Source organism: Balaenoptera physalus, assembly GCF_965194825.1.
Source record: "Balaenoptera physalus genome assembly, chromosome: 4".
Lineage (NCBI taxonomy): Eukaryota > Metazoa > Chordata > Mammalia > Artiodactyla > Balaenopteridae > Balaenoptera > Balaenoptera physalus.
This window is the reverse complement of record NC_138891.1, coordinates 140,724,785-140,750,105: the sequence shown is the minus strand read 5'-3', so window position 1 is coordinate 140,750,105 and position 25,321 is coordinate 140,724,785. Positions and strand designations below refer to the sequence as shown.

The window sequence follows — 25,321 nt, the reverse complement described above, 5'->3', positions numbered from 1 at the left end:
CTGAGCTTTGATATATCTTTTGAGTTTTGTCTTGGAATATCTGTCATGGTGGGAAACAAGTCAGGTTGGAAAGTTGAAGATGTCACCAGGGCTTATGAACAAAAACTTTATATTGAATCCAGTTTTATTTTACATTTGAATTCATGATTCAGAACCAAAAGTAAGATCTAGAACTCGGTTTCAAATTTTCTTTGTAGCAGTGTTTCTCAGGGAGTTTGAAAATGTGTGGGGCATTCATTGTTGGTGTCAGAATGGCATGGGGAATATTGTTGGCATTAATGGAAGGGAGCCAGAGATACTGTGTGTCCTGAATGTGGGGACAGTCCTGTGCAGTGATGTTCTGTCAGAACTTCCTCCATGCTGGTAGCATCACAGTTGAGAAACCCTAGAGATGAAGCATTAAAGTTTATGCCAGATACATTCATGTCAGGTAACATTAGGCGTATTCATGAGTTAAACTTACACGGTATCCTTTGTATTCGCTTTTTTTTTTGATGGTAGATTCTTGAGTCTTTTTATTTATTTGTTTGTTTTGGTTGCGCTGGGCCTTAGTTGTGGCAGGTGGGCTCCTTAGTTGTGGCAGGCGGGCTCCTTAGTTGTGGCATGCGGGCTTCTTAGTTGCGGCTTGCTGACTTCTTAGTTGAGGCTCACTGGCTCCTTAGTTGCAGCACGCGGGCTCCTTAGTTGTGGCATGCGAACTCTTAGTTGCGGCATGCATGTGGGATCTAGTTCCCTGAACCAGGGATCAAACCCAGGCCCCCTGCATTGGGAGCACGTGATCTTAACCACTGTGCCACCAGGGAAGTTCCAATCCTTTGTGTTCTTTTTTTTTTTTTTTTTAATTTATTTATTTTTGGCTGTGTTGGGTCTTCGTTGCTGCGTGCAGGCTTTCTCTAGTTGTGGCAAGCGGGGGCTACTCTTCATTGCAGTGCACGGGCTCTAGGCACGCGGGCTTCAGTAGTTGTGGCTCGTGGGCTCTAGAGCACAGGCTCAGTAGTTGTGGTGCACGGGCTTAGTTGCTCCGTGGCATATGGGATCCTCCCAGACCAGGGCTCCAACCCATGTCTCCTGCACTGGCAGGCAGATTCTTAACCACTGTGCTACCAGGGAAGTCCCTTTTGTATTCTTGTTTTTTTTTTTTTTTTTTTTTTGAGGTATAATTGACATAATAAACTGAACGTAAAGTGTTCAAGTTGATAAATTTAGATGTGTTACGTGTACCGTGACCCAACACCTCAGTGAAGATAGTGAACATACCTATTACACCCAAAAGTTTCCTCTTCTTTATAATTCTTCCTGCTTACCTACCAGCCCCCAGTTACCTGTGACCTGCTTTCTGTAACTATATATTAATTTGCATTTTCTGGAGTTTTATATAAATGAAATCATATAGCATGTGCTCTTTTTTCTGGCTTCTTTCAGCATAATTATTTTGAGATTCATCCACGTCATTGAGTGTTATTAAATTTTTTTATTGCTGAATAGTATTCCATTGTACAGACATACAGTAATGTGTGTAGGTATTCACCTGTTAATGGACATTTGGATTGTGTTCACTTTGGGGCTCTTAAAAAGAAAGCTGTTCGACAACATTCACATACAAACCTTTATGTGGATGTGTGCTTTCACTTTTCTTGGGTAAACACCTAGGAGTATTATAGCTAGATAATATGGTAATGTATGTGTTACTATTAAAAACGCTACCCCATTGTTTTCCACAGTGATTGTTCTGTTTTACATTTCCACCAGCAGTTTCTGTACATTCTTGCTGATCTTGGTCTGGTCAGTCTTTAATTTTAGCTATTCTAGTAGGTGTGTAGTGATATCCTATTATGATTTTAATTTGTGTTTCATCAGTTACTGGTGATGTTGAGCATCTTTTCATGTGTCTGGTTGCCATCTGTATGTCTTCTTTGGTGAAGTGTCTAGTCAAATCATTCTTAAAAATTAGGTTTTTTAAAATACTGAGTGTTGATAGTTCTTTATATATTCTGGACACAAGTCCTTTATCAGATATATCCTTTGCCAATATTTTCTTTCAGTCTGTGGTTGTCTTTTCATTCCCTTAACAGTACCTTTTGAAAAAACAGAAGCTGTTAGTTTTGCTGAAGTCCATTTTATCGATTTGTTCTTCTGTGGATTACGCTTTTGGTGTCATTTTAGAAATCTTTGCCTAACATCAGGTCATAAAGAGTTTCTCCATTGTTTTCTTTTATAAATTTTATGGTTTTAGATGATACATTTAGATCTATGATCTGTCTTGAGATAATTTTTATTTATTGTGTAATGTATAGACTAAAGTTAATATTATAATTATTTTTTGGCAAATGGGTATTCACTTGTTCTGGCACCATTTGTTGAAAAGATTATCTTTTTTTTTTTACCTTTGCCAAAAATCAGTTGTTCTTATATAACAAGTCCTGAAATCAGGTATTGTTAGCCCTCAACTTTGTTCTTTTTCAAAGCTGCTTTGACTTTTCTAAGCCATGTGCGTATACATTTTAGAATAAAATTGTCAATTTCTACACAAAAAGCCTACTGGGATTTTGATTGGGATGGCTTTGAATCTGTAGATTAATTTACTGCTTATTTCATTCTTTAATTTCTCTCAGAAATGTTTTGTAGTTTTCCTTGTACATGTTTTTCACATGTTTTGTCAGACTTATCCCTAAGTATTTAATATTTTTTGAAACTCTTGTAAAAAATGTTGTTTTTGAAACTTGCTCTCCAATCAGGTCTTGTCCAATAAGCATGTGGCTCCTGATCATCTGTTGCAAATCTGCCAGCGCATCGGTCCCATGTTGGATAAAGAAATTCCACCCAGTATTTCAAGAGTCACTTCTTTACTTGGTGCAGGAAGGCAGTCTTTGCTACGTACAGCAAAAGGTACCTTAATTTGAAGAAGTGTTCTGCTTTGTATTACTAGCTTAATAATTATTATAATTGTGAAGTAATGTAAGCATTGTGGAAGAAAGGTGATATGTAACTAAAAACCATGCTGTGGACTATAAAATTCTCTGCATTTAGCATAGATGTTGAATTTTATTACATCAGTGTTTAATGGGTCTTTCTGCATTTAAAAAAATGATAAAGGTATAGATGTTAAGCTTAAAAGCTTGAATTTATTCTGAGATGTGTTTGAGGTTTTATCAATGTGAGTTCTTATTTTTCCATTTTGTAGCTCACTTATAACTTCATTGAATGTAATTGTATGTGTCTAATAAACTCTTTAAATGCTAGAAGTATTTCATTTGATATTTAGATTCTGCAAGCCCTTTTATAAGGGGAAGTGATTTTCTAAATTTGGTAGCAGTTTGAAAATGAGCACCAAAAATGTACAAATGCATGGTTCTTTTTCACCAGTTTAATTTTTTTGCGAAATTATGTGGTAGCAAAATGTTTGGAATTGCTGTTCTTTTTCTGTTAGCTTGGTATAAATTACTTAGACTCAGTATATGTATGTGATATGATCTATGTATACAACGTGGCTTAACTGCTAATGGGCAAGAATGTTGGCTCTTCTGATCCTGAGTATACGTCAAGTTCATCCCTCATGATTATTTTTAAGATCTGTTGCTGATGTGATGCTGCCTCTTAGATGCTCCACCAGTGTAAATTTTGACTGAGAAAGAACAACCCTTCCTCTTGGTTCCATGCCAGACTGGTTTGTCAGCTTTAGTTGTTTCTCAGTGCTCTATGGTCATGCCACACTGTGGCTTGAATCAGGAAACTGTTCATATTCTTCCTTTTTCTGTGTCCCTATTCACCTTGTAATTATTCTGTTTTAGGTTGTTATATAGTAGTTGCCTGGGTAGCCTGTTTTCCTGTTTTCTTTACTTGTGTCAAGCTCAATGTCGTTTTGTGATGAGCACTGCTTTAGAACTGGCAGACCTTAGAAGAAACTTCAGCAAGCTCTCCTAGGGTAGGGACCATATTTCTCTGTTTTGTACTAGTGACACAAGAGGATGCCTTGTAACTGCTGTTTGATAATGATAGTGGTAATGAATTCATTCATGTAACACATGATATGCCTGTTAGTTTGGGGCACCCGAGGCTCAGTAGAGGGTTTATATAATGCCTTTCTTACCTTCCTCTTTCAGTTGTGAAGAAGCAGATTTCTAGCACAGCATAATCTGTGTTCTGCTGCTATCTCCTATACAGGGGGTAGACAGTTTTTCTTAGTATATTTGCTAAGAGGGATAGGACTTGAGAATTAGTGTTCAGACTCAAAAGATCCTACATATGCTCTTGTGTAAAGGATTATCTATGATCCTAAAACAAGAGGAAAGCCATTTAATTTTGTCAGTACTTTCTAAGGTGATTAAAATCATGGTAATATTGGCCATCATTATTTTTAAAACTAAGTAACATTTCAATAAGTTAATTAAGTCAGGATTTTCATATAAACCAAAAAAATTAAAATTTTCCTTACAAAAATTTCCGGTTTTGGAAAGTTGGATCAGTTGTGATTAAGACCTTTATCATTAATAATTGTACGGTATAATTCTGCAATGAAAAATAAAAACCTGTTTGGCACTGAGTGGGACTTGGGAGTCAAAAGATCTGGTTTTATGGTCCATCTTGACTAATCATTTGCAGTGGATCTCTTTAAAGGTCCTGGAACCTTTGAGCCTCAGTTACCTCACTTGTAAATTGGCAATGATACCTACCTCACAGGGTTGTTGTGAGGATTCAATGAGATAATGTATGTGGAAAGCACTTTGTAACTTGTAAAGTGCTACACAAATGTTAGTTGTTGTTGTTGTATCTGAGATGTCTTAAATTTTTTTTTCCTTCAGAAATAGTCTAATAAACCTCTAGGGCTTTTCTGTTAAAGTATATTAGTTGGTAAACCTTTGAATAAACAGTTTATTACAATATACGTAAGTATTCTATAAAATCTTTCTTGGGGTTAACTTTCAAGATTTTATGTGTATCTAAAATTCATTTTAAAGACTGCAGGCACACAGTTTGGAAGGGCTCTGCCTTTGCTGCTCTTCATAGAGGAAGACCTCCTGAAATGCCGGTGAATTATGGTTCCCCACCAAATCTTGGTAAGTGAGGTTGACTTTTCAGAGGCCCAAAACCATTTTTTAATTTCTTGACCAACTTTGTAACTGCTATATTAAAACTTAAAAGGTAGTACTGGTAATGTTGTTTCAAATTCCTAAAATTATTACTAAAAGTAATAAAAGTCAATGAAAACAATCTTATTTTAATAAGAAGTCTGTACTAGTGCTTATAGTAGAAGAGAACTGGGAAGAAACTTCGTCTTTAGGATTTCTCGAACATTGATTTCTGTGACCCTCTAGAAATTGTTTTAGAGGTTTTCTTAGCTTTTTACATATTGGCTCCCCCTTAACCACTTTCATTGTTTTTATTTCCTAGTGGAGATACATCGAGGAAAACAACTCACAGGGTGTTCCACTTTTAGCACAGCATTTCCAGGAACTATGTATCAGCATATAAAAATGCACAGAAGGATTCTCGGACATCTATCTGCTGTTTACTGTGTAGCATTTGATAGGACAGGACATAGAATCTTTACAGTGAGTTAACATTTTAAACTCAATTTGGTATTATCTGGAGCACTTTAGTGTGCCTCAGAATTATCTAGAAAATCTTATAAAACATGTAGATTCTATCTTTCCTCTTTGTCGGGAATTTTGACTCAGTAGGTCTGGTGTGGGGCCCATGAATTTACATTTTTATTCAATATTGCAAGTGATTCAGATGCAGATAATCAGGCCTTGTGTGTTTTTTGTGATACACTAATTTAGAGCAGTGGTTCTTGAGCATGATCATCAAGGATGCTTAAAAATATGCATTCCTAATACTTCCCCTCCAGCCCATTCTAGACCTACTGAATTAGGTTATAGTATGTATTAAACAAAAACAATCCAAAAAAACCCCCTCTACATTAATCAAAAAGACCCCCTTACCCCCAAAATCCAAATCTCTACAGGTGATTCATATTCACATTGATTAATCATGATCTAGGGAAATTGATTAACACTGAAAGATTATTTTATAATTGTTGTAAAACTATATGTAAATATTTGGAATTTAATTTACCGTTTTAATGTTTTAAGGGAAAATTAGGGTGGGTAAGAGGTTTAAATTTCATTTTTCAGTTGTTGAGACTCAGAGTAGATACTCAAATATTTGCTGAGTGGATGGATGCTTGCTGGTACAATAAATTTGAGACTCTGTTGCTTAGTTATTTAAAATGCGTGTTCTAGTCCCATTATTTTTTGTTTTTGGAATTGCCACTTCCTCAACTTGTGAAACATAGATCAGTCTTAACACTAACACTTATCAAATTATTTAGCTTGATGTGAGCTAAACAAACAGTTAACCATTGTTAATTGAAATGGGTGAGCCATGAACTTTTAGTTGGACTTATTACATGGCAGAGAATTTGGGGAAAATAGTATTTATAATAGGTCTAAGCCATAGAAATGAAAACTTCAAGGTATCTTTGTTATTTGATTTGAAAAAAACTATTATAAGTGTTCTCGGCTGTCAGAAAAAACTATTGTAAGTGTTCTTGGCTGTAAGATTCATAATTTGCAGAATATTCTACAGTTGGAAAGAGAGGAGGAGTTATAGATACTTAATTTGAGTGACATGTAAATGGCATTTTTTTAAATGATGAAAAAGACTTGCTGTATTAACATTTTATTTTTGGGTGTATTTTTTCTCAGGGTTCGGACGATTGTTTGGTGAAGATTTGGTCAACACACAATGGCCGCCTATTATCCACATTAAGAGGTCATTCTGCAGAAATTTCAGATATGGCAGTAAACTATGAGAATACAATGATTGCTGCAGGGAGCTGTGATAAAATAATTAGAGTGTGGTGCTTGAGAACTTGTGCTCCAGTTGCTGTGCTCCAAGGACACACGGGGTCAATTACATCTTTACAGGTAAACCAGCTTTAGTGTGCACATTTGTATATTATCTCCTTTTCCTTTAAAACTCTTTTTCTTTGGAGATGAGAAATAGTAAGATGCTTAGTAGTTACATGCTCTATTTTAAATTTAGTAATAAAGAGAAATATAATTAGTCATAGTTCCATGAATCTTAGAAGGGTGATGTAACAAATATATAATGCAGTTAAGAGCTTTATATGAAGGCTTGATGGATGACTTACTGTTTCCTTAAGGTTTATAGTTGAACTGAATGAGTGTCATTACACACTCATGGTGTTAAAGGAGAAAAATCATCAATTTAAGACTTGTGGATTTTGATAAGTGGATTAAATTTGCTGAAATATATTAATTTTTTTCCTTCATTGGGGATGTTAATTTTGAACCACATACACAGTAGACAGAATAGTATGATGAACCCCTGTGTGCCCATCACCTCAGGCCAATTCTTCTTCAGCCATTTCACCTTGTACCCAAAGCAAATCCTAGATTTCATATCATTTCTTCTGTAAAAACTTCAGTATGTCTTCCTAAAAGACATACTGTGTTTTATTAAAAACATTATCATCACTCTTGTTTGTTGATGTTCAAATTTCCAGTTGTTTCATAAATAGCATTATTTTGTTTAGTTTGTTTGAATTAGGAATCAGACAAAGCCTGTACCTTACAATTGCTATAGATTAAAAGAATTTTAAAACAATTGCACAGTCTTGTCCAATTTTTTTTTATAACCACTTGCAGCTTCTTTGTTGAGGAAGTTGGGTTTATCTATAGAGTTCCCACAGTTTGGGTACCGTTTGCTTCCTTGTGGAGTAGATAACATGTTTCTTTGTGTTTCTTGTAAGTTGGTTGTTGGATCCAGAGCAGTAGTTTTATTTAATGTGCATGAGAATCACTTGGAGGCCTTGTTTAAAACACAGATTGTGGGGCTTTCCTGGTGGCACAGTGGTTAAGAATCCGCCTGCCAGTGCAGGGGACACGGTTCGATCCCTGGTCTGGGAAGATCCCACATGCCGCGGAGCAACTAAGCCCGTGCGCCACAACTACTGAGCCTGCGCTCTGGAGCCCATGCTCTGCAACAAGAGAAGCCACGACAATGAGGAGCCCGCGCACGGCAACGAAGAGTAGCCCCCGATCACCGCAACTAGAGAAAGCCCGCACGCAGCAATGAAGGCCCAACGCAGCCAAAAATAAAAACAAATATAAATAAATAAATTTATATAAAAACAAAAAAGACAAAAAAACCCCAAAAAAACACAGATTGCTAGGCCCCAGTGCCAGAAATTTTGTTTGATTCAGAATGTTGGAGGCGGGGCCTGAGAATTTGCCGTCATAACAAGTTCCCAAGTGCTGCTTCTGCTCCTCCTTTATTTATTATTATTATTTTTTAAATTTTATTTAATTATATCTTTTATTTTATTATTTATTTATTCATTTATTTAATTTTAGCTGCGTTGGGTCTTTGTTGTTGTGTGCAGGCTTTCTCTAGTTGCGGCGAGCGGGGTCTGCTCTTTGTTGCGGAGCACGGGCTCTAGGTGCACGGGCTTCAGTAGTTGTGGCACGCAGGCTCTGGAGTGCAGGCTCAGTAGTTGTGGCTCACGGGACCAGTTGCTCCGCGGCATGTGGGATCTTCCCGGGCCAGGGCTCGACCCGTGTCCCCTGCATTGGCAGGCGGATTCTCAACCACTGTGCCACCAGGGAAGTCCTGCTCCTCCTTTAGGGACTACACTTTCAGGATCATTGATCGAGAGGCTTGGTTACCTTGAGGTATGCTCTTCCAGGCATTGAATGTCTGGTGATCTCTGCAGTTGCCTTAGATCCATTAGTACTGAGAATGGTGCTACTCAGTCATTTTTTTTTTTTTTTGAAAATTACGTTTTGCTAGTAGATAATGATTTGTAAGGCCTTTTAAGGCATGTTGGTGCCTCTGATTTGAGTTTGAGTAAGACAAGCAGAGTGGTTTCATTTTCATATGTGAATTTACCCAGGGTATATGTTAAGTGGTCTATAAGTAGATTTGGTGTGAAGTTCTTTGATAAAAGTGACTTTTCTCAACTCTTGTGGTCAATATTCTTGAAGAATAAAGGCTGCAGACTTATTTTTGAAGGATGACACTATAATTGGGGTTGTGTTTTACTTTGAGAATGTAAGCAAAATTTTTGATTTGCCTGTTTATTTTTTGGCAAGGAGTATATTGTTCTCTAGAGGATTTCATAGGTTAAAAATTAATTCAAATCCTAGCTATGTTCCACAGGTTAAAAAATTTTTTTTTATTTTGTTATTTGATATGAACTTATAGGCAACATAACAGCAAATAAGAACATTTATAATACTTTTTGAGGGTGTCTGTCTTAAAACCATTAGGGAATTCTTCAGTGTGAAAGTGGAGCTCTGGTCTTCACTGAAAGCCCCATTCTTTTGGTAATGGGGGCCCACATGTGTTTACTACCTACTGAATATATCAAAAAACTCTACTTGGGTGGTGATAGGTTTTTATACATCAGAAGGCTTATCTGTGCTTGCTGGTGGTTACTCTGAAGTTCAAAGTCAAGCAAATGCATGATTTTAGTTATTAATCTTCTTCATGTTCTTTGCCTTGTTGTTACTGGCATGTATAAACCATTTTAAATTTTAGTAAAGGTTTTCTTTTTATTTATTAAAAAAAGATATGTAAGTAATATTGTTTGCAAAAAAATTAGACAGTAGTTAATAGCAAATAAAATTAAAAACTTCCATAATCTTACCATCTAGAAATAATCACTTTCAGTATTTTAGCACACACCTTTCTCATGGGTAGCAGTATACAGTGTCATTTAATATAATTTACATTCTCAAAAATGTTAGTATTAGACTTAACTGGGTTAGAGGTAGAACCTTTTGTCTATCTAAGAGGATCAAGTGAACATTCTTCAGGAGTAAAAGACATACTGCAGAGCTGGCAACTAGAAAAGCTGGACAAAGGTGAAAAAAGTATCTGAAGTACTAATATAATGAGAAATTATGGGACCAAGAGACGGGAGATAAGGAAAGCCCATGGAGAGGAACTTGAGTTTGAAGGCATATGCCAGTTTCACAGGAGGTGGCTGAGAAGCTTAGCAGAAATTTTGACAGACTTGTAGGGTTGGGGAGGATATATCTTGGAAGTATGTATGCATAATAAATTCATAATAAATATGCAAATTTCATCAGAGAACTAGAAGTTAGTAAAAAGGAAATTCTAGAATTGAAACATATAACTGAATTTAATAATTCAATGGATGGTTTTAACACCAGATTAGATGCAACTGAAGAAATCAAAGAGAGAATTAATGAGCTGGAAATGAGGTCAGAGAAAAATAAATAGATGGAAGCACAGAGGGAAGAGTTTGGAATGTACTGAAAGAGATTAAGAAATAGACAGGAAATGCTGAAAAGATTCCACATGTGTATACATACATATATACCATATGTGTAATTGGAATTCCTGCAGAAGAGGAGAGAATGAAGCAAAAGCTACGTTTGTAGTGATAATAGCTGAGAATTTTGCAAAATACGCTAAAGAAATAAAGCCACAGATTGAAGAAACACTAAGGATCCTGGGCAGAATAAATATACAGACAACTACAACTACTAAACATTACGGTACAAGCTTTAAAACCGAAGACAAAGAGAAATCTTAAGTAACCAGAGGGGAAAATAAAAAAGGAATAAAACTGACGGCTAGCTTCTCAGTAGAAGCAGTGGAAGTTGATAGACAAAGGAGTACTCTTCTTGAAGTGTTAATAGGAAATGACTGCCAGTCATGAATTCTGAACCTACTGAAAATACCATTGAACTACAATAAACACATTTTCAGACAAATTGAGAGTTTCTTAGAGATGGAACAGCACTAAGGAGAATTCGAAATAGTATCCGTTAGGCAGAGAAGGAGTGTGATCCCAGGCTTGGAGTAAGAAAGAATGAAGAATTAAAAAAAAAATGTGTGTGGGCAAATGGAAATAAACATTGACTTCATGCAACAAATGTAATGTCTTAGGGTTTTAAATTATGTATGGAATTAAACTAACAGTAATAATAGCTTGTATATAGGGAGGAGGTAACTTTAGTATTTGTTAGATCTTTGCATTTCGTAATCTCTAAAATAATTAAAAGACTAGCAAGAGAATATATAACTACTAAGCTTGATAGAGGGGGAAATATGGAATAATAAAAAGGCAAGAAAGGAAAGAAAGAGAAGTGTGGGAAAAGTACTGAGATGATACTAAGATATCATTAAATGGCAGTGTAATCATAGATTACATGTAAATGCATTAAATGGTCCAGATAAGAGAGAAAGATTTCAGACATAATTGAAAAACAAACCTCACCTTCAATATAAGGGTATAGGGAGTCTGGATGTAAAAAAAAAGTAAAGGATGGAAACAATTATCCAAAAATTAACCATAAGAAGGCTGGTATAGCATACTAATATAATTAGATAAAAAGGCATTAAGGCAAATACCAATTTTAGAGATAAAGAGGGACAATTTATAATAATTAAATGTTTCATTAGGCAGGAAGAAGAGTTCTGAATTTGTATGCGTTCAGTAACACAGCCTCAAAATACATTAAGCAAAAATAGAACATATGGGGAAAAATAGACCTCCATAATATTAATGGGCGATAAGCACATCTCTGTCTCTCTCAGTAGTTGGAAGAACAATGTGTCATTAAGAATATAGATTTGAACAATGTAAATAATAAGCTTGATCTGTATGACACATTAGAACACTGCGTATTATATTCGCATCTTTTCTTTTCAGTCATAAGTGGATTATTATCTAAATATTGTCCACATTCCAACCCTTAAACTAAGTTCTCAATAAGTTTGAAAATACTGAAAATAATCTTAAGTATATTCTCCAAGAGTGCTATTAAGCTGGAAATTACTAGCAGCCAGAATTAATAGAATAATCCTCACTTTTATAAATTAAGCAATACACTTTTATGTAACCCATGCATCAAAGATGAAATCACAATAAAAATTTGAGAATATTTTGAACTGATTAATAATGAAAATATTATAACTTGTGGGATGTAGAGTTTGGTAGCCAGCTACCAAGATGGTGCCCAGTGATTCTTGTCTCCTCATACTCTTACCCATTGGTAGTCTCCTTGTTGAATAGGGTTGACCTGTGTAACCTATAGGATACTGGGAAAGTGATGTAGGGTGACTTCCATTGCTTGATAGTGAAAGGTTATAAGATAAGACAGTGGGAGTCACTGTCTTATTCTCTTGACTTGAATGGAAACGTCTGTCTTACTCTCTTGACTCGCTTGTCTTGAGGGATGCCCGCTGTGTCATGTCGACAGGACACTCAGACAGCCCTATGGAAAGGTCTTCATGGTGAATAATTGGAGTCTCCTACCTTAGCCCTGTGAGTCGGCCTTTCTGGAAGCATGTCCTCCATCCTCAGTTAAGCCTGGGCTGACATCTTGACTTCAACCTCAGGAGACCCTGAGCCAGAACCACCCTGCTAAGCTGTTCCTGAATTCTTGACCCTTAGAGACTGTGAAATAATGAATATTTATTGTTGTTTCCAGTAGCTAAGTTTTGGGATACTTTGTTATACAACAGTAGATAATCCCCAGCTGAAGCGGTGCTGAAAGGGAAGTTTATAGCCCTCAACGCATATATTAAAGAAAAGGCTGAAATTCAGTGATTAGATGTATTTCTCAGAAAGTTAGAAAAAGGACAAGAAACAATTAAGGATGGAAAAAATAAGCATAACAGTAAAGAGTTTCAACAAAGCCAAAAGTTCTTCGAATGAAATACTAAAATTGGTGTAAGACTGAGATTAATCTAGGATCAAAATAGAAATATCATAAATAACTATTATCATATTTGAAAAAGGGAATCACTATAGAACCTTCAGACACTAAAAAGTATATTTTAAAAGTTTTATATGGAAAATTTGAAAAAGTGAAATAGGTAAATATCAGAAAAACACTAAGACTGGCACAGAAAGAAATAAAATCTGAATAGACCTGTAACTATAAAATGCATTGAACCTGTAGTTAAAATTCTTTCTCTACCTGTTAGTATTTCTGTCAGAAATGTTTAACCTGAATCACATGAGGAAGCAGTCAGACAAATCCAAATGAACAGTTTATGAAAGCAATCTATATCCTTCAAAAGCTTAGTTTCAAAAAGACAAAAGGTGGGAGAACTATTTTATAAGGAAAGTAAAAAATGTGACAGATATAAATATGTGATTTGGATCCTGTCTTTAAGAGAGGGAAAAAAAAAAAAGAAAACCTATAATGGACATCTGAGAAATTGGGGGAAATTTCAATATTAATTGTATATTAAATGTCTTGAGTCTTATAAATGTATTATGTAGGAGAATATCATTGTCCTTAGGAGATACATGCTGAGGATTTTAGGGTTGAAGTGTCATGATGTCTGCAACTTAGATTCAGATCCAGTAGCCAGGGGCAAGTGTGGCAAAATATTAACGATTGGTGAATCTCGGTGACTGGTATGTGAGTGTTCATTGTACTATTCTTGCAACTCTTATGCAGATTTGAAATATTGAGAAGTGACACTTGGGGAAAATGAACAAACACTGTACTATCACTGCAACTGTTCAACATTAGCAAGTACTACTAAGCAAGAAAAAACAAAAATGTATAAATATTGGAAAGAAAGAGAAAAAAATTCTCATTTTCTTTTTTTTGGCCGTGCTGTGTGGCATGCGGGATCTTAATTCCCTGACCAGGGATCTAACCCCGGCTCCCTGCAGTGGAAGCATGGAGTCCTAATCCCTGGACTGCCAGGGAATTCCCCCAAATTCTCTTTTTTTTTTTTTTCAAGCAGTTTGATTACCTACTTGAAAAAGCCAAGAGAATCAATGGAAAATGCCTTGACAGATTTCAGTTTAATCTTACAATAGTTGTGGGACCAGATAGTGATAATGGCTGCAGAGTATTGTGAATGTACCAAATGCCACTTAATTATACATTTTAATTTTATTTATTTATTTATTTATGGCTGTGTTGGGTCTTCGTTTCTGTGCGAGGGCTTTCTCTAGTTGCGGCAAGTGGGGGCCACTCTTCATCGCGGTGCGCGGGCCTATCACTATCGCAGCCTCTCTTGTTGCGGAGCACAGGCTCCAGACGCGCAGGCTCAGTAATTGTGGCACACGGGCCTAGTCGCTCCGCGGCATGTGGGATCTTCCCAGACCAGGGCTCGAACTCATGTCGCCTGCATTGGCAGGCAGACTCTCAACCACTGCGCCATCAGGGAAGCCCCAATTATACATTTGAAAATGGTTAAAGTGGTGAATTTAACGTTGTGTGAATTTTACCCCCTCCTCCACTCCCCCATGCTAATAGCTCTGTCTAGAAGGCACATGTGAGCACACAGGAAAGATTTGCATTTTAACAGTTAATAGGACAGCTTACTACCTTTAAATAATGCATTCTTTAATAGCAAAATAGAGGATCAACATACATTAAAGACTTCTTATTTTGCCACTGAATAAGTTGTAAAAGTAGAAGTTATTATGCTCTCAGGCACATGTTATATACTAGACAGTTACTCAGAATGTGTGATTTCAGGAAAACTATTCTGACTTTGGAAGTAGACATGTGAGATTGCAGTACAGAATCACAAAGCCAAAGGGGACTTTGAGAAATTGCAGTTCTTACTGTTTCCTTTATTTAGAGATGCATGTTACAGTCATCAATGAGTAGCTTTGAGGGTGGTTAATAAAACATGGCTATATGTCAGTGATACTGCATTTGAGGAAATGTTGTTACTTAGAAACAGTAAAAGGAAGGCTTCAAAAGTTAAAAGTGCCTGTTGGGTACTAAAAAAAAAATCTCTTAAAACACAAACTTAAGAGTATTTCCCTGGTGAATTCTATTAAAACCTATTAGAACTGCTGAGAGCTTAGTAAAACATGGGACCCGTGTCCTAAAACCAAAAGTTTCTTATAAACCATCAATAATCAGTTTGCAAACATAATGAAAAAAGTATATAATTCACAATAGCAACAAAAGCTTCACATAGGAATAAACTTACCAGGAGACGGGAAAGGTCTTAAAAATAATGACAGAACCTTGGGTGGTGGGGAGGGAATAGTCTAATTAAGTGAAAATGTCTACCATGCTCCTGAATCAGGAGATTCAATGTTGTAAAGATGTCACATCTCCAAATCATGGTATAAAGTCAGTGTATTTACATTTGAAATCCCAGTTGCTTTGTTTTAATGGAACTTGGCATGTTATCAAGTTCATTTAGAAAGAGAAAGATAAGCACAAATAGCCAACCTCCCCCCCAATCCCTCAAAAAACCCTCAACTTTTTGGCATACTAGATATTTAAAAATGCTTTAAAAGATGTTATAGAGAAAACAGTATAGTGTCAACCCAGGGCTAGACAAAGACATCAGTGAGACAAAATAGAGAGCAACAAACGACTTGTGTATCTGTCATATTAAGTCACCTGTGTTCTAACTAACTTTAATTAAAATTCTTAAAGTACTCTGTGTTTGCAAGGTTACAAATTTTACCTTGTTTTAATTTTAATTAACAAGAATATCCAATTGTTAATATAATTTCAGTTATTTTAATGGGATATTCTCTAAAACTCATTGTTAGTCCATGTTCTGAAACATATCTACTTAGATGTAAATAATCACTTAAAAAACCATTCATTTCATATACTCGAAGAGAAGGAGCTTAGAAGAAGCTTCACTGAAGAAGTCATAGGTTCAGATCCTATCTCTCTTACCAAGTGTATATAACCTTGGGAAAAAGCATGAAATGGAGATAATAAACTATGTCTCTCTGGCATGCAATGATAAGTAAGTATGTAAATCATACGGAAAAACAAAACCAACCCATTTCTTCCCAACACTTCCTTTCTCGTAATGGCAATACTGGTCTTCCTTTTGCTTAAGCTCCTTTATCTTGAATGTCTCATGAGTCAGCAAGTTGTGTTGCTTCTTTCATGAAGGTAGGGGGTACTGCCCTCCAGTTAAGGTTCTTGGATCAATTGGATTGATTCTTGGTTCTTTTTTTTTTTTTTAATAAATTTATTTATTTATTTATATTTATTTTTTGGCTGTGTTGGGTCTTCGTTTCTGTGCGAGGGCTTTCTCTAGTTGCGGCGAGCAGGGGCCACTCTTCATCGCGGTGCGCGGGCCTCTCACTGTCGCGGCCTCTCTTGTTGCGGAGCACAGGCTCCAGACGCGCAGGCTCAGTAGTTGTGGCTCACGGGCTTAGTCGCTCCGTGGCATGTGGGATCTTCCCAGACCAGGGCTCGAACCCATGTCCCCTGCATTGGCAGGCAGATTCTTAACCACTGCGCCACCAGGGAAGCCCGATTCTTGGTTCTTTATCTTATCTGTTCCTTTTCATCAATATTGTATACTGCTGTCAGACAGATCTTTGGGTTGCCTTCAGTGTTTTGCTTGAGAACTACAGTTAACCTCTTAACTTGCTCTTATTGGGTCGAGATTTTCTGTCCATTTAACCCATTTCCATACCACTTCCAAAATGAACACTTAGTCTTACAGATCTTTCTGTTAACTATCATATATCACATTCCCTCTCACTTTTGTATTTTTGTTCATCTTATTCCTTTGCCTAGTGCGTTTTTCTTGTTTTCCTTATATTTTTCTGTCTTTTAAGCTGCCTTAAAAGCTGCCTTTGGTCCAGGATGTCTCTGGACCAAATTGATCTTGCTTTCTCTAGCTTGTTTGTGTAGCACAAATGTTAGCCCTGTTCCGAAGTTACGATATAATTTTTGTGTTTTCTTACAATACTTTTATGGTTTTGTTATTTAAATATATAAAATGATGATCACTTGGAATTTATCCTGCTTTTTTACAGTCTGAAGAATGGATCCATTTTTTCCCCAGATTGTTGCACAGTTGTCCCTTTACCATTTATGCATTTACGATCCATTGTTGCCTCAACTGATTGAGATGGCTCCTTTATCTTAAGTCTTGTGTATTAGCATCCAGTTTGGACTTCACATTTTTCCATTGGTCATTCTGTCATTGTGTACCTACTGTGCCCCATAGTTTTAATTAATCGGCTTTGTGGTAGGTTTCACATTGATAGGACTAGATCTTTACTTTCTCTTTGTAAAAGTTTTTCTGACTGTTCTTGTTAGTTTTGAAAATAATCATTTATTGAGATCACATTACATTTACAAATTAGAGATAGACTTCATTTTTTTACAGGTTATGAGTTTTCACTGCAATAATATCACCTATATTATGGATTTCTTGTGTTTTACTTAAAGTGTTAGTTGAAGTTAACTTTGAAAAACTGTTTAACTTCAGTAGCAGCTCAGGAAGCTGAATTGTAAATGTTTATTCCTTTTTAGTTTAGCCCAATGGCCAAAGGCTCTCAAAGATACATGGTCTCTACTGGTGCTGATGGGACAGTTTGTTTTTGGCAGTGGGATTTAGAATCCCTGAAATTCAGGTAAGTGACTTTAATTGTGTAATAAGTTTTCTTTTTTAATGGTGTTACAGTTTAGTCTAGTGAAATGAAATCTGATTATAAAGAGAAATTGTGTATTGTGGTTGCCTTTTTACTTTTGAATTTAATTTTTGTTATATACAGCATATGTGCCATATTGACTACTGTTTACACTGTATGATTTAGATAGTTGAATATGTAAAAGCCATGCTGTGTTAGTGGGCACATTTTTTTGAAAATGAAAAAGTGATAGTATATATGTGAACATTTTGAAAGATGTTAGAAATGTATAATTACATAGGCAGAAATTTAGGCAGGGTCATTTAAGAATCAGAGCTGGGTTATAGCCCTGCACCGCCCAGTGTGCCACCCGCTAGCCACATGTCTCTGTAGGGCACTTCGGATGTGGCTAGTGCAACGGAGGAATCGAGTTACTAATTTACATTTAACTGATACGATTCAGTTATTACAAAACTTCTAAGCATATTTCAAACAACTTGAGTATGTGAATTTAGTTTTTCAGCTATAAGTTTTATGAAATCTTGAGTACAGATCAAGTATTTTTGATGAAAACTCTTCAAATTGAGATGTATTATTAGTGTCTAGTATGCTCTGGAAGATTTAAAAGATTTAATATGAAAGAACCTAAAGTCCTTAATAAAATTTTATTAAAATTGATGTGATATTTTGGATATATTGGTTTAAATGAAGTAAAACTAATTTTATCTTTTTACTTATAATGTGGCTACTAAAAACCCTAGTTTTATCTTTATACTTATGATGTGGCTACTAAAAATTTAAAGTTACACATGTGGCTCGCATGCCCTGTCTGTTGGACCATGCTATCTATCACCTGGTGGTTCTACATCCTGCTCTGCAGCCTCGATAATGGATTCTCTTACACTGTCTGAGCTTTAGTCACCTGAGTTACAGAACGGGGGTTAGTAGGCTTGCTCTTTCTGTATACTATGTTCTATATAAGTTTGGGGATTGGACAGTCCTCTAAAATCCATCCAACTATAACAGCATATGTGGAAATATTTGGTATACTGTGAGGTACTAGAAATAAGATTATAACATTTAAATATGCTAGATTAAAACCAATATTTTAAACCATGTTAATATGCTAAACTAACGTATTTTAAAACATCTTCTTTTCAAGTCCACGTCCCCTGAAGTTCACTGAAAAGCCTAGACCGGGCGTTCAAATGCTTTGTTCTTCTTTTAGTGTTGGTAAGATAACTTTAGTCTTTTTTTTCTTAGTTTTATTTTAGCATTTTGAATGACCACATTATGAGAGAGAGCTGGCAAAAAGGAGGCTTAAAGTGTCCATATGAGCAATTTCTGTGCCCTGTGCCCTGTGTGTATGATAAACCAAGAATGTGGTTCTTTAACTGAACTGCATGTTTTTGGTAGTTTAAATTTGTTTTCCACACATCTTGTGAAATTATTCTCCATTTTCTTTCCTTGTACAGTGGACTTGTGTGAAACCTTTCTTTTTGGGAGAGGTCAAAGATCTTTCCCCACAGAAGTCTGAAAATTTGAACAAGTGAACTTTATATTCCATAGCTAGGTTTAGGTGTGTAAAGCTGTTTGGAAAGCAGAGCCCCTTTTCATGCATTTTCAGAGCCGCAGCATCTTAAAGTCATTGTCACAACTAATACAACAGAGGGAGATAGTGAACATTTCCAGACTGAATTAACTTTTAAAAATTAAGCCTCATTTGATGTGTGCTTCCTGCCCGCCCCCCCACCCCCAACCGCCGCCCAGCACCACCAAACAATTCTCCGACACTAGTTGGGTGTCCTAGAACTCAACTCAGTTCTGACACTACCTACCTAGAGATTAGTGTGAGATCCCACAGGTTAAGGGCTCAGTCCTACAAGATGCCCCACCTACCCCCAGCCTCAGGCCAGGTTGTCACCTGTGCTTCTGACTGATGGGCTATATAGAGCAGAGATTCCCACAACTTCCTCCTTGGGTTTGATTAATTTGCTAGAGCAGCTGACAAAACTCAAACATTTTACTCACTAGATTTTCGGTTTATTATAAAAGGATATAATTCAGGAATAGCCAGATGGAAGAGATGCATAGGATAAAGTACGTGGGAAGGGGCACTCTGGGTGTGCCATTCTTCTCTGATCTCCACCTGTCCATCAACCTAGAATCTCTCTGAACCTTGCCCTTTTGGGTTTTTTATGGAGGCTTCATTACATAGGCACAGTTGGTTAAATCATTGGTCATCACTGTTGATTCAGCTGTCTCCCAACTCTCTTATCACATGGTTGGTTCCCCTAGCAGTTAGTTCCCATCCATAGATGCTTTCCAAAAGTCACCTCATTAACATAAACTCTGGTGTGGTTGAAATGGGTTTGATGAAAATCAAGACACCAGTATCACTTTACTTAGGAAATTCTAAGGGTTTTAGGAGTTCTGCCAGAAAAAGGGATGAAGACCAAATATATATTTCTTCCTAAAAGTCACAGCATTACACTGCATTAATTTTAAAAGTTCTTTATATAATGAATTAGAAAACGGATTTATTGAGATAAATTTAGTTTTGGCATAGAGAGCTTGCTTAATTTAATACAGAAATTTGGTTAAGATATTTGTTACAAACTGGATTTTTTAAACCTTAAAATTTTTATTTCAGGTGGTATGTTTTTAGCCACAGGTAGTACTGATCACGTAATCAGAATGTATTTTTTGGGTTTTGAAGCACCTGAAAAAATCGCAGAACTTGAAAGTCACACTGTAAGTATTTAGGTTTTAAAATTCTGTAGATTGTTAATATTCCTGTTGGTACATAACCTCATATTGCTAAGGGAAATTGTTACTGATTTTAATTTTAACTTAAATTTAGGGGGAATTGGATTTAAAGGTGAAGCATGATATTGACAAACTCAGCACCTTACTGTGCCAAATACTTTGCAGTGGTTATTTCAGCTTTAAGTCCAAACTCTTGATTATGATAATTAATCTGGGTGGATTAGGTTTGAATTGGGTCTATTTATCTAAACCAAGCTCATGAAATTAGAATGCTGTTTTATCAGTGTGTACTAAGATAGAGAACTCTCGGTATTCTGGAGCGCTGGTTAGCGATCAGCTCATCTTTTCTCCTATAGGAAGTTCTGTGAAGTTATTTGATAAAAAAATCACTTTAAAAGAAATTATTATTGTTATTTTTTGCACATAATCATCGACGTGAATATGCCTTGTTTTCAGCTACTTAAACCTTTTATTTTGATTACTTTCTACACATATCAATTTTTATACAGATGTAATTAATTGCAAATACCGCTTTAATTTTAGAAGTAGGCTTCTTTTTACCGCATGTGTCTATCTTTGAGACAAGAGCTGTATCTTAGTCTTATTAGGTTCGTAGTTAGATTCTTTGCACTTAAACGTACAATATATGTTTGAATGGCAGGGTTAAGCAGCGTAAGTGCATATCTCTAGCTTTAAACCAAATATGCTTCTGGCTCTAAAACTGAGTGGGTTTTCTTTGTGTACAGACTATGTAGATGATTACTTTTGTGTTTGGTTTTTTCCCATCTTTAGGATAAAGTTGATAGTATCCAATTTTGTAACAATGGTGATCGGTAAGTAAGTGTCTGTGTGTTTGTTTTTTTTTTTTTAATTTAATTTTTTTTTATACAGCAGGTTATTAACCATCCATTTTATACACATCAGTGTATACATGTCAATCCCAATCTCCCAATTCATCCCACCCCAGCCCCACCCCCCGCCATGTTTGTATTTGTGAGTGTGTTTTTAGGTAAATATACTATGCTTCCTATTAGTATAACTAATATATCACTTTGTAGGTATATATCATATTGCAGGTACTGGTTAGTAAATGTAATAATTGAAGGAAAAGTGTCTGGGGCAGGGAGGAAACAATTAAACTTAAGTTTTTAGAATTGTAGTTTCTGCAGCCTCCTATGACCAAAAGTAGTTTTTCTTTATCTCACTGCTGGCTAAATGTTTGATTTATAGGAAAATTAGGTGTAAGGATAAAGAAATTTGTTATATTTGAGTAGTTGAAAGAAAATCTTTTCTAATCAATCACTGTGAATGCAACAGAATTATCACTTAAATTAAATCTTTTGTGGTCCCCCGTGTCTTTTCAGGTACCATTCCTAAACTGTGATTTTTTAACACTTAACTTTATTAAATGATTGATTTATTTTTATACATGGCTAGCATGAATTAATTTGAGTTTAGAGTTAAAATGCTTATAATGGTGCTTTTGGTTTTACTGTTTCTTCCATACATTTTTAATTGTCCTTCTCCCCCCACACCCCCCCTCCAAATACTTATTGTACATTGTCTTTTCAAAACTCAATCTATTCGAGAAGCTAGTGATTGAGTTTGAAATGTGCTTTACTTAATAGGGCCAGGCAAATCATAGCAAACCAGATTTTCTCTGTTTAGATACACACTAAATTCCCTGTCTTTTGGAATTAACACCTATAGATTTACCTGCAGTCCAGATAGCTACATTAAAAATTTTTTCACTTGAAATTTTAACCGTAGCCCTTGGTAGCACGTATGTGAGTAGAAGATCTTCTTTTCTTTTAAGGTTTTTAAGTGGTAGCAGAGATGGAACAGCACGGATTTGGAGATTTGAGCAGTTAGAATGGAGAAGCATCTTACTGGATATGGCTACAAGAATCTCAGGGTAAGTTGAGACGGTTTGTTTCTAAGTAGGTGCATCCTAAGTACTTGGTCTCTCTCTCTCTCTCTCTCTCTCTCTCTCTCTCTCTCTGGTTGGTTGATTGCTTTGTTCAGAGGACTGGAGCCACCTCCTATTAGAAGAGCTGCTATCTCAGTGAATGGCTCCCTCCTGCACATGTGACAGATAAATACTTAAACCTCGTATATTCTTTTTTTTTAGAATTAATTAATTAATTATTGGCTGCGTTGGATCTTCGTTGCTGCGCGTGGGCTTTCTCTAGTTGTGGCGAGCGGGGGCTACTCCGTTGCGGTGTGCGGGCTTCTCATTGCGGTGGCTTCTCTTGTTGCAGAGCACGGGCTCTAGGCGCACGGGCTCAGTAGTTGCGGCTCGCAGGCTCTAGAGCACAGGCTCAGTAGTTGTGGTGCACGGGCTTAGTTGCTCTGCGGCATGTGGGATCTTCCTGGACCAGGGCTCAAACCCGTGTCCCCTGCGTTGGCAGGCGGATTCTTAACCACTGTGCCACCAGGGAAGTCTCCGCCTACTATTTCAAAAAATATATAAAAATAACTCAAGTATATCAAACGTGGAAATTTTCAGAAAATTCTCCTTTTTGAAGCTAGGATTTTTGGAATTTTTAAGAAGTCACTTAACAGCTACTTCTGGCGAAAAAAGCAAACAAACACACTTTAAGTTTAAAAAAATATTGGGCTCCAGTGGGAGTGAAAATTTTTCTTTTTGTATGCTGAAATTTTGGTTTGTAAAATGGCATTGAAGGCAAGTTTGTCTAACTGTCCCCCTCCCTCAACCTCCAAAGTCTCAAAAATGTATCTTGAGCATCTTTGAGATAAGTTTAGTACTTTCCAAGATAAATATTACAAATTTCAAATACATTGCTTTTTTGGTTTGTATATTTTGGGAGGAAGTACAGGTGGTAGAAAGAATATGTGTTTTGGAGTCAGACCTTTGCTCAAATACCATTTATACTGTTTATAGCTATATAATTTTGAGAACATCATTTAATATTTATTAATCTGTTTCATCATCTGGGAAGTGAGACTACCTGCCTTTAAGTATTGTTGGCAATTTTAAATCATATGAAAATTTCTAGCACTGCTTGGTCTAGAGTAGGCATATCAATGTTCTTAGCAGTTTTTCTGAGAAATGTTACACATTTTAGACATCTTCACGTCTGCTTTATTTTTAGTAATAGTAGGAGAAATTAACCCATTCTCTGCTGTGGCTCAAACAATTGTATTGGATTTCAAAATAAATTTGATATTAATATTTTTGTGAAATAATCTGTGATAGAGAATGGAAAGAATACATACTAGAAATCTGATAATGCTTGTTCACAAACAAATCTTTACAATTATTTAAGGATGTTACATCTGGATATTTAGAAGCATCTTAGTGTGAAAGTGAAAAATAATGAAAGAATGGCAGTGAAGAACATCTGAAATGGTATTCGCCCATGAACAATTATTTTATTAGGCAAAATAGGAATACCATTGTAAAAACTTGAATAAAAATCTTTAAGTGAGACTGAAAACTATTTATTTTTCTTGTTGTTGCCCTCCCTTCATGGAGAGAACTTTTCTTGTATTTTCCCTCATGGTGGAAATATTCTTTTCTCATTTAAAGTTTTACTTATTTCACATCTTGAAAGGCGTGTTTTCTGTGTGTAAAAATTGATGGATATATTTGTTTTAGTGTTCTAATCTTGGCTAATCAACTTGATGAAATGCAACACGTCTGTTAGTAAATTCAAATGAAGTGTGGAGGGTCTTAGCCTGTATTCCATTTTGTCATTTATTTATTTACTTATTTGGCTGCGTTGGGTCTTAGTTGTGGCATGTGGGATCTTCGTTGCGGCATGCAGGCTTCTCTCTAGTTGTGGCGCACGGGCTCCGTAGTTGTGGCACGTGGCCCAGTTGCCCCGTGGCATGTGGGATCCTGGTTCCCCGACCAGGGCTCGAACCCGTGTCCCCTGTGTTGGAAGGTGGATTCTTAACCACTGCACCACCAGGGAAGTCCCCTTTTGTCTTTTATGTTACACTTCCTCTGATCAGTCTAGTTAGAATTATTCTCTCATTTGTGTTCCATGGTGCTTACATAGATGGGTGTTACATAGCACTCATTCCATATTCTTGTAGCCATTTTCTTTAAAATACGTGTTTATTATATGCTTAATCATTTCTTAGAATGTGCTCTATGATTTCAGAAGCAGCTAGGTCCCCCCAGTCCCCCCAACCCTATACTACTGACTGCTGTATTTTATACAGAAGCTTTGCATATTGCTTTCATAAAGGCAGCAAAACACTGCAGACTTGTATCCAAGACCGTTCTTGGCAAGGACCTGTAGGAACAGTTTATAGGGAAGTAGAAAGAGTTGAATGCAGCTCATTTACAGTTCAGCAAATTGAGAGTCTGTGTCAGGCACTTTACTAGACATTGGGGTCATGAAGATGAATTACTTTCTTTCTGTCTTCCTGAAGTTTTTTGTCATCTATAGAGAGTGAAGCAGTTGAAAGTATTACTTATAGGGCTTGGGGTCAGGAGAAGGGAATAATTAGAAAAGAGGTAGAGAGAAAAAGCTTTGCTTTTATGAGCAGCAGCGGTATTCTGAAATCTGCCTGTATTCAGTCTCCGAACTGTTTGTAAATCATCCCTTACCCCTCGGGATTTTGCCCTTATCTGTTTATAGATAACCTGTTGCGGGTCAGATGTGATGAACTCTCTATCGAGTTGGTAAGGTATGGACATGAGCTGGATTACTTTAGTTATTTTTGTATCGATGAGGGATTGTGTACATAGTACAGCCTCCTACACATATAGCATTGCACATTTCATATTTTTTTTCTTAGAGATTTATCTTTAGAAGAGGAAAGGTTTATGAAACCCAAAGTAACAATGATAGCTTGGAATCAGAATGATAGCATTGTTGTCACAGCTGTGAATGATCATGTCCTCAAAGTGTGGAATTCTTATACTGGACAACTGCTTCATAACTTATTGGTAGGTAGTTTTTATAAAATATAACAAATCAAAAATTTTTGAACTATAATTTTATTTTTAATAAACATGTTTCATTTATATTATGAAATGAATAGAAATTTGTATATATGCTAATATAAATTACTGTCATTAATACATATTTAAAAACTCTTATACACTGTGACAATATGGGCTTTTAATTTTAAACTTATAACTTGCAAACCCTCCTTAACTGTATGACTTTGTTGAATAAA

General features: G+C 36.2%; 1 protein-coding gene across 3 annotated transcripts in view; it reads left to right on the top strand.

Annotated features, from left to right (window-relative positions):
* BRWD1 (bromodomain and WD repeat domain containing 1) overlaps nucleotides 1-25,321 on the top strand; it is a 120,417-nt gene that overhangs the window by 24,024 nt on the left and 71,072 nt on the right. For all 3 annotated transcript variants that reach the window (XM_082458726.1, XM_082458728.1, XM_082458727.1), the window contains 10 exons: nucleotides 2,736-2,886; nucleotides 4,956-5,054; nucleotides 5,389-5,549; nucleotides 6,708-6,929; nucleotides 17,295-17,395; nucleotides 18,555-18,625; nucleotides 20,046-20,146; nucleotides 20,954-20,994; nucleotides 21,978-22,076; nucleotides 24,938-25,088. In XM_082458726.1, the coding sequence (XP_082314852.1) occupies nucleotides 2,736-2,886; nucleotides 4,956-5,054; nucleotides 5,389-5,549; nucleotides 6,708-6,929; nucleotides 17,295-17,395; nucleotides 18,555-18,625; nucleotides 20,046-20,146; nucleotides 20,954-20,994; nucleotides 21,978-22,076; nucleotides 24,938-25,088 (1,197 nt within the window). The remainder of the gene's footprint in view (nucleotides 1-2,735; nucleotides 2,887-4,955; nucleotides 5,055-5,388; nucleotides 5,550-6,707; nucleotides 6,930-17,294; nucleotides 17,396-18,554; nucleotides 18,626-20,045; nucleotides 20,147-20,953; nucleotides 20,995-21,977; nucleotides 22,077-24,937; nucleotides 25,089-25,321) is intronic.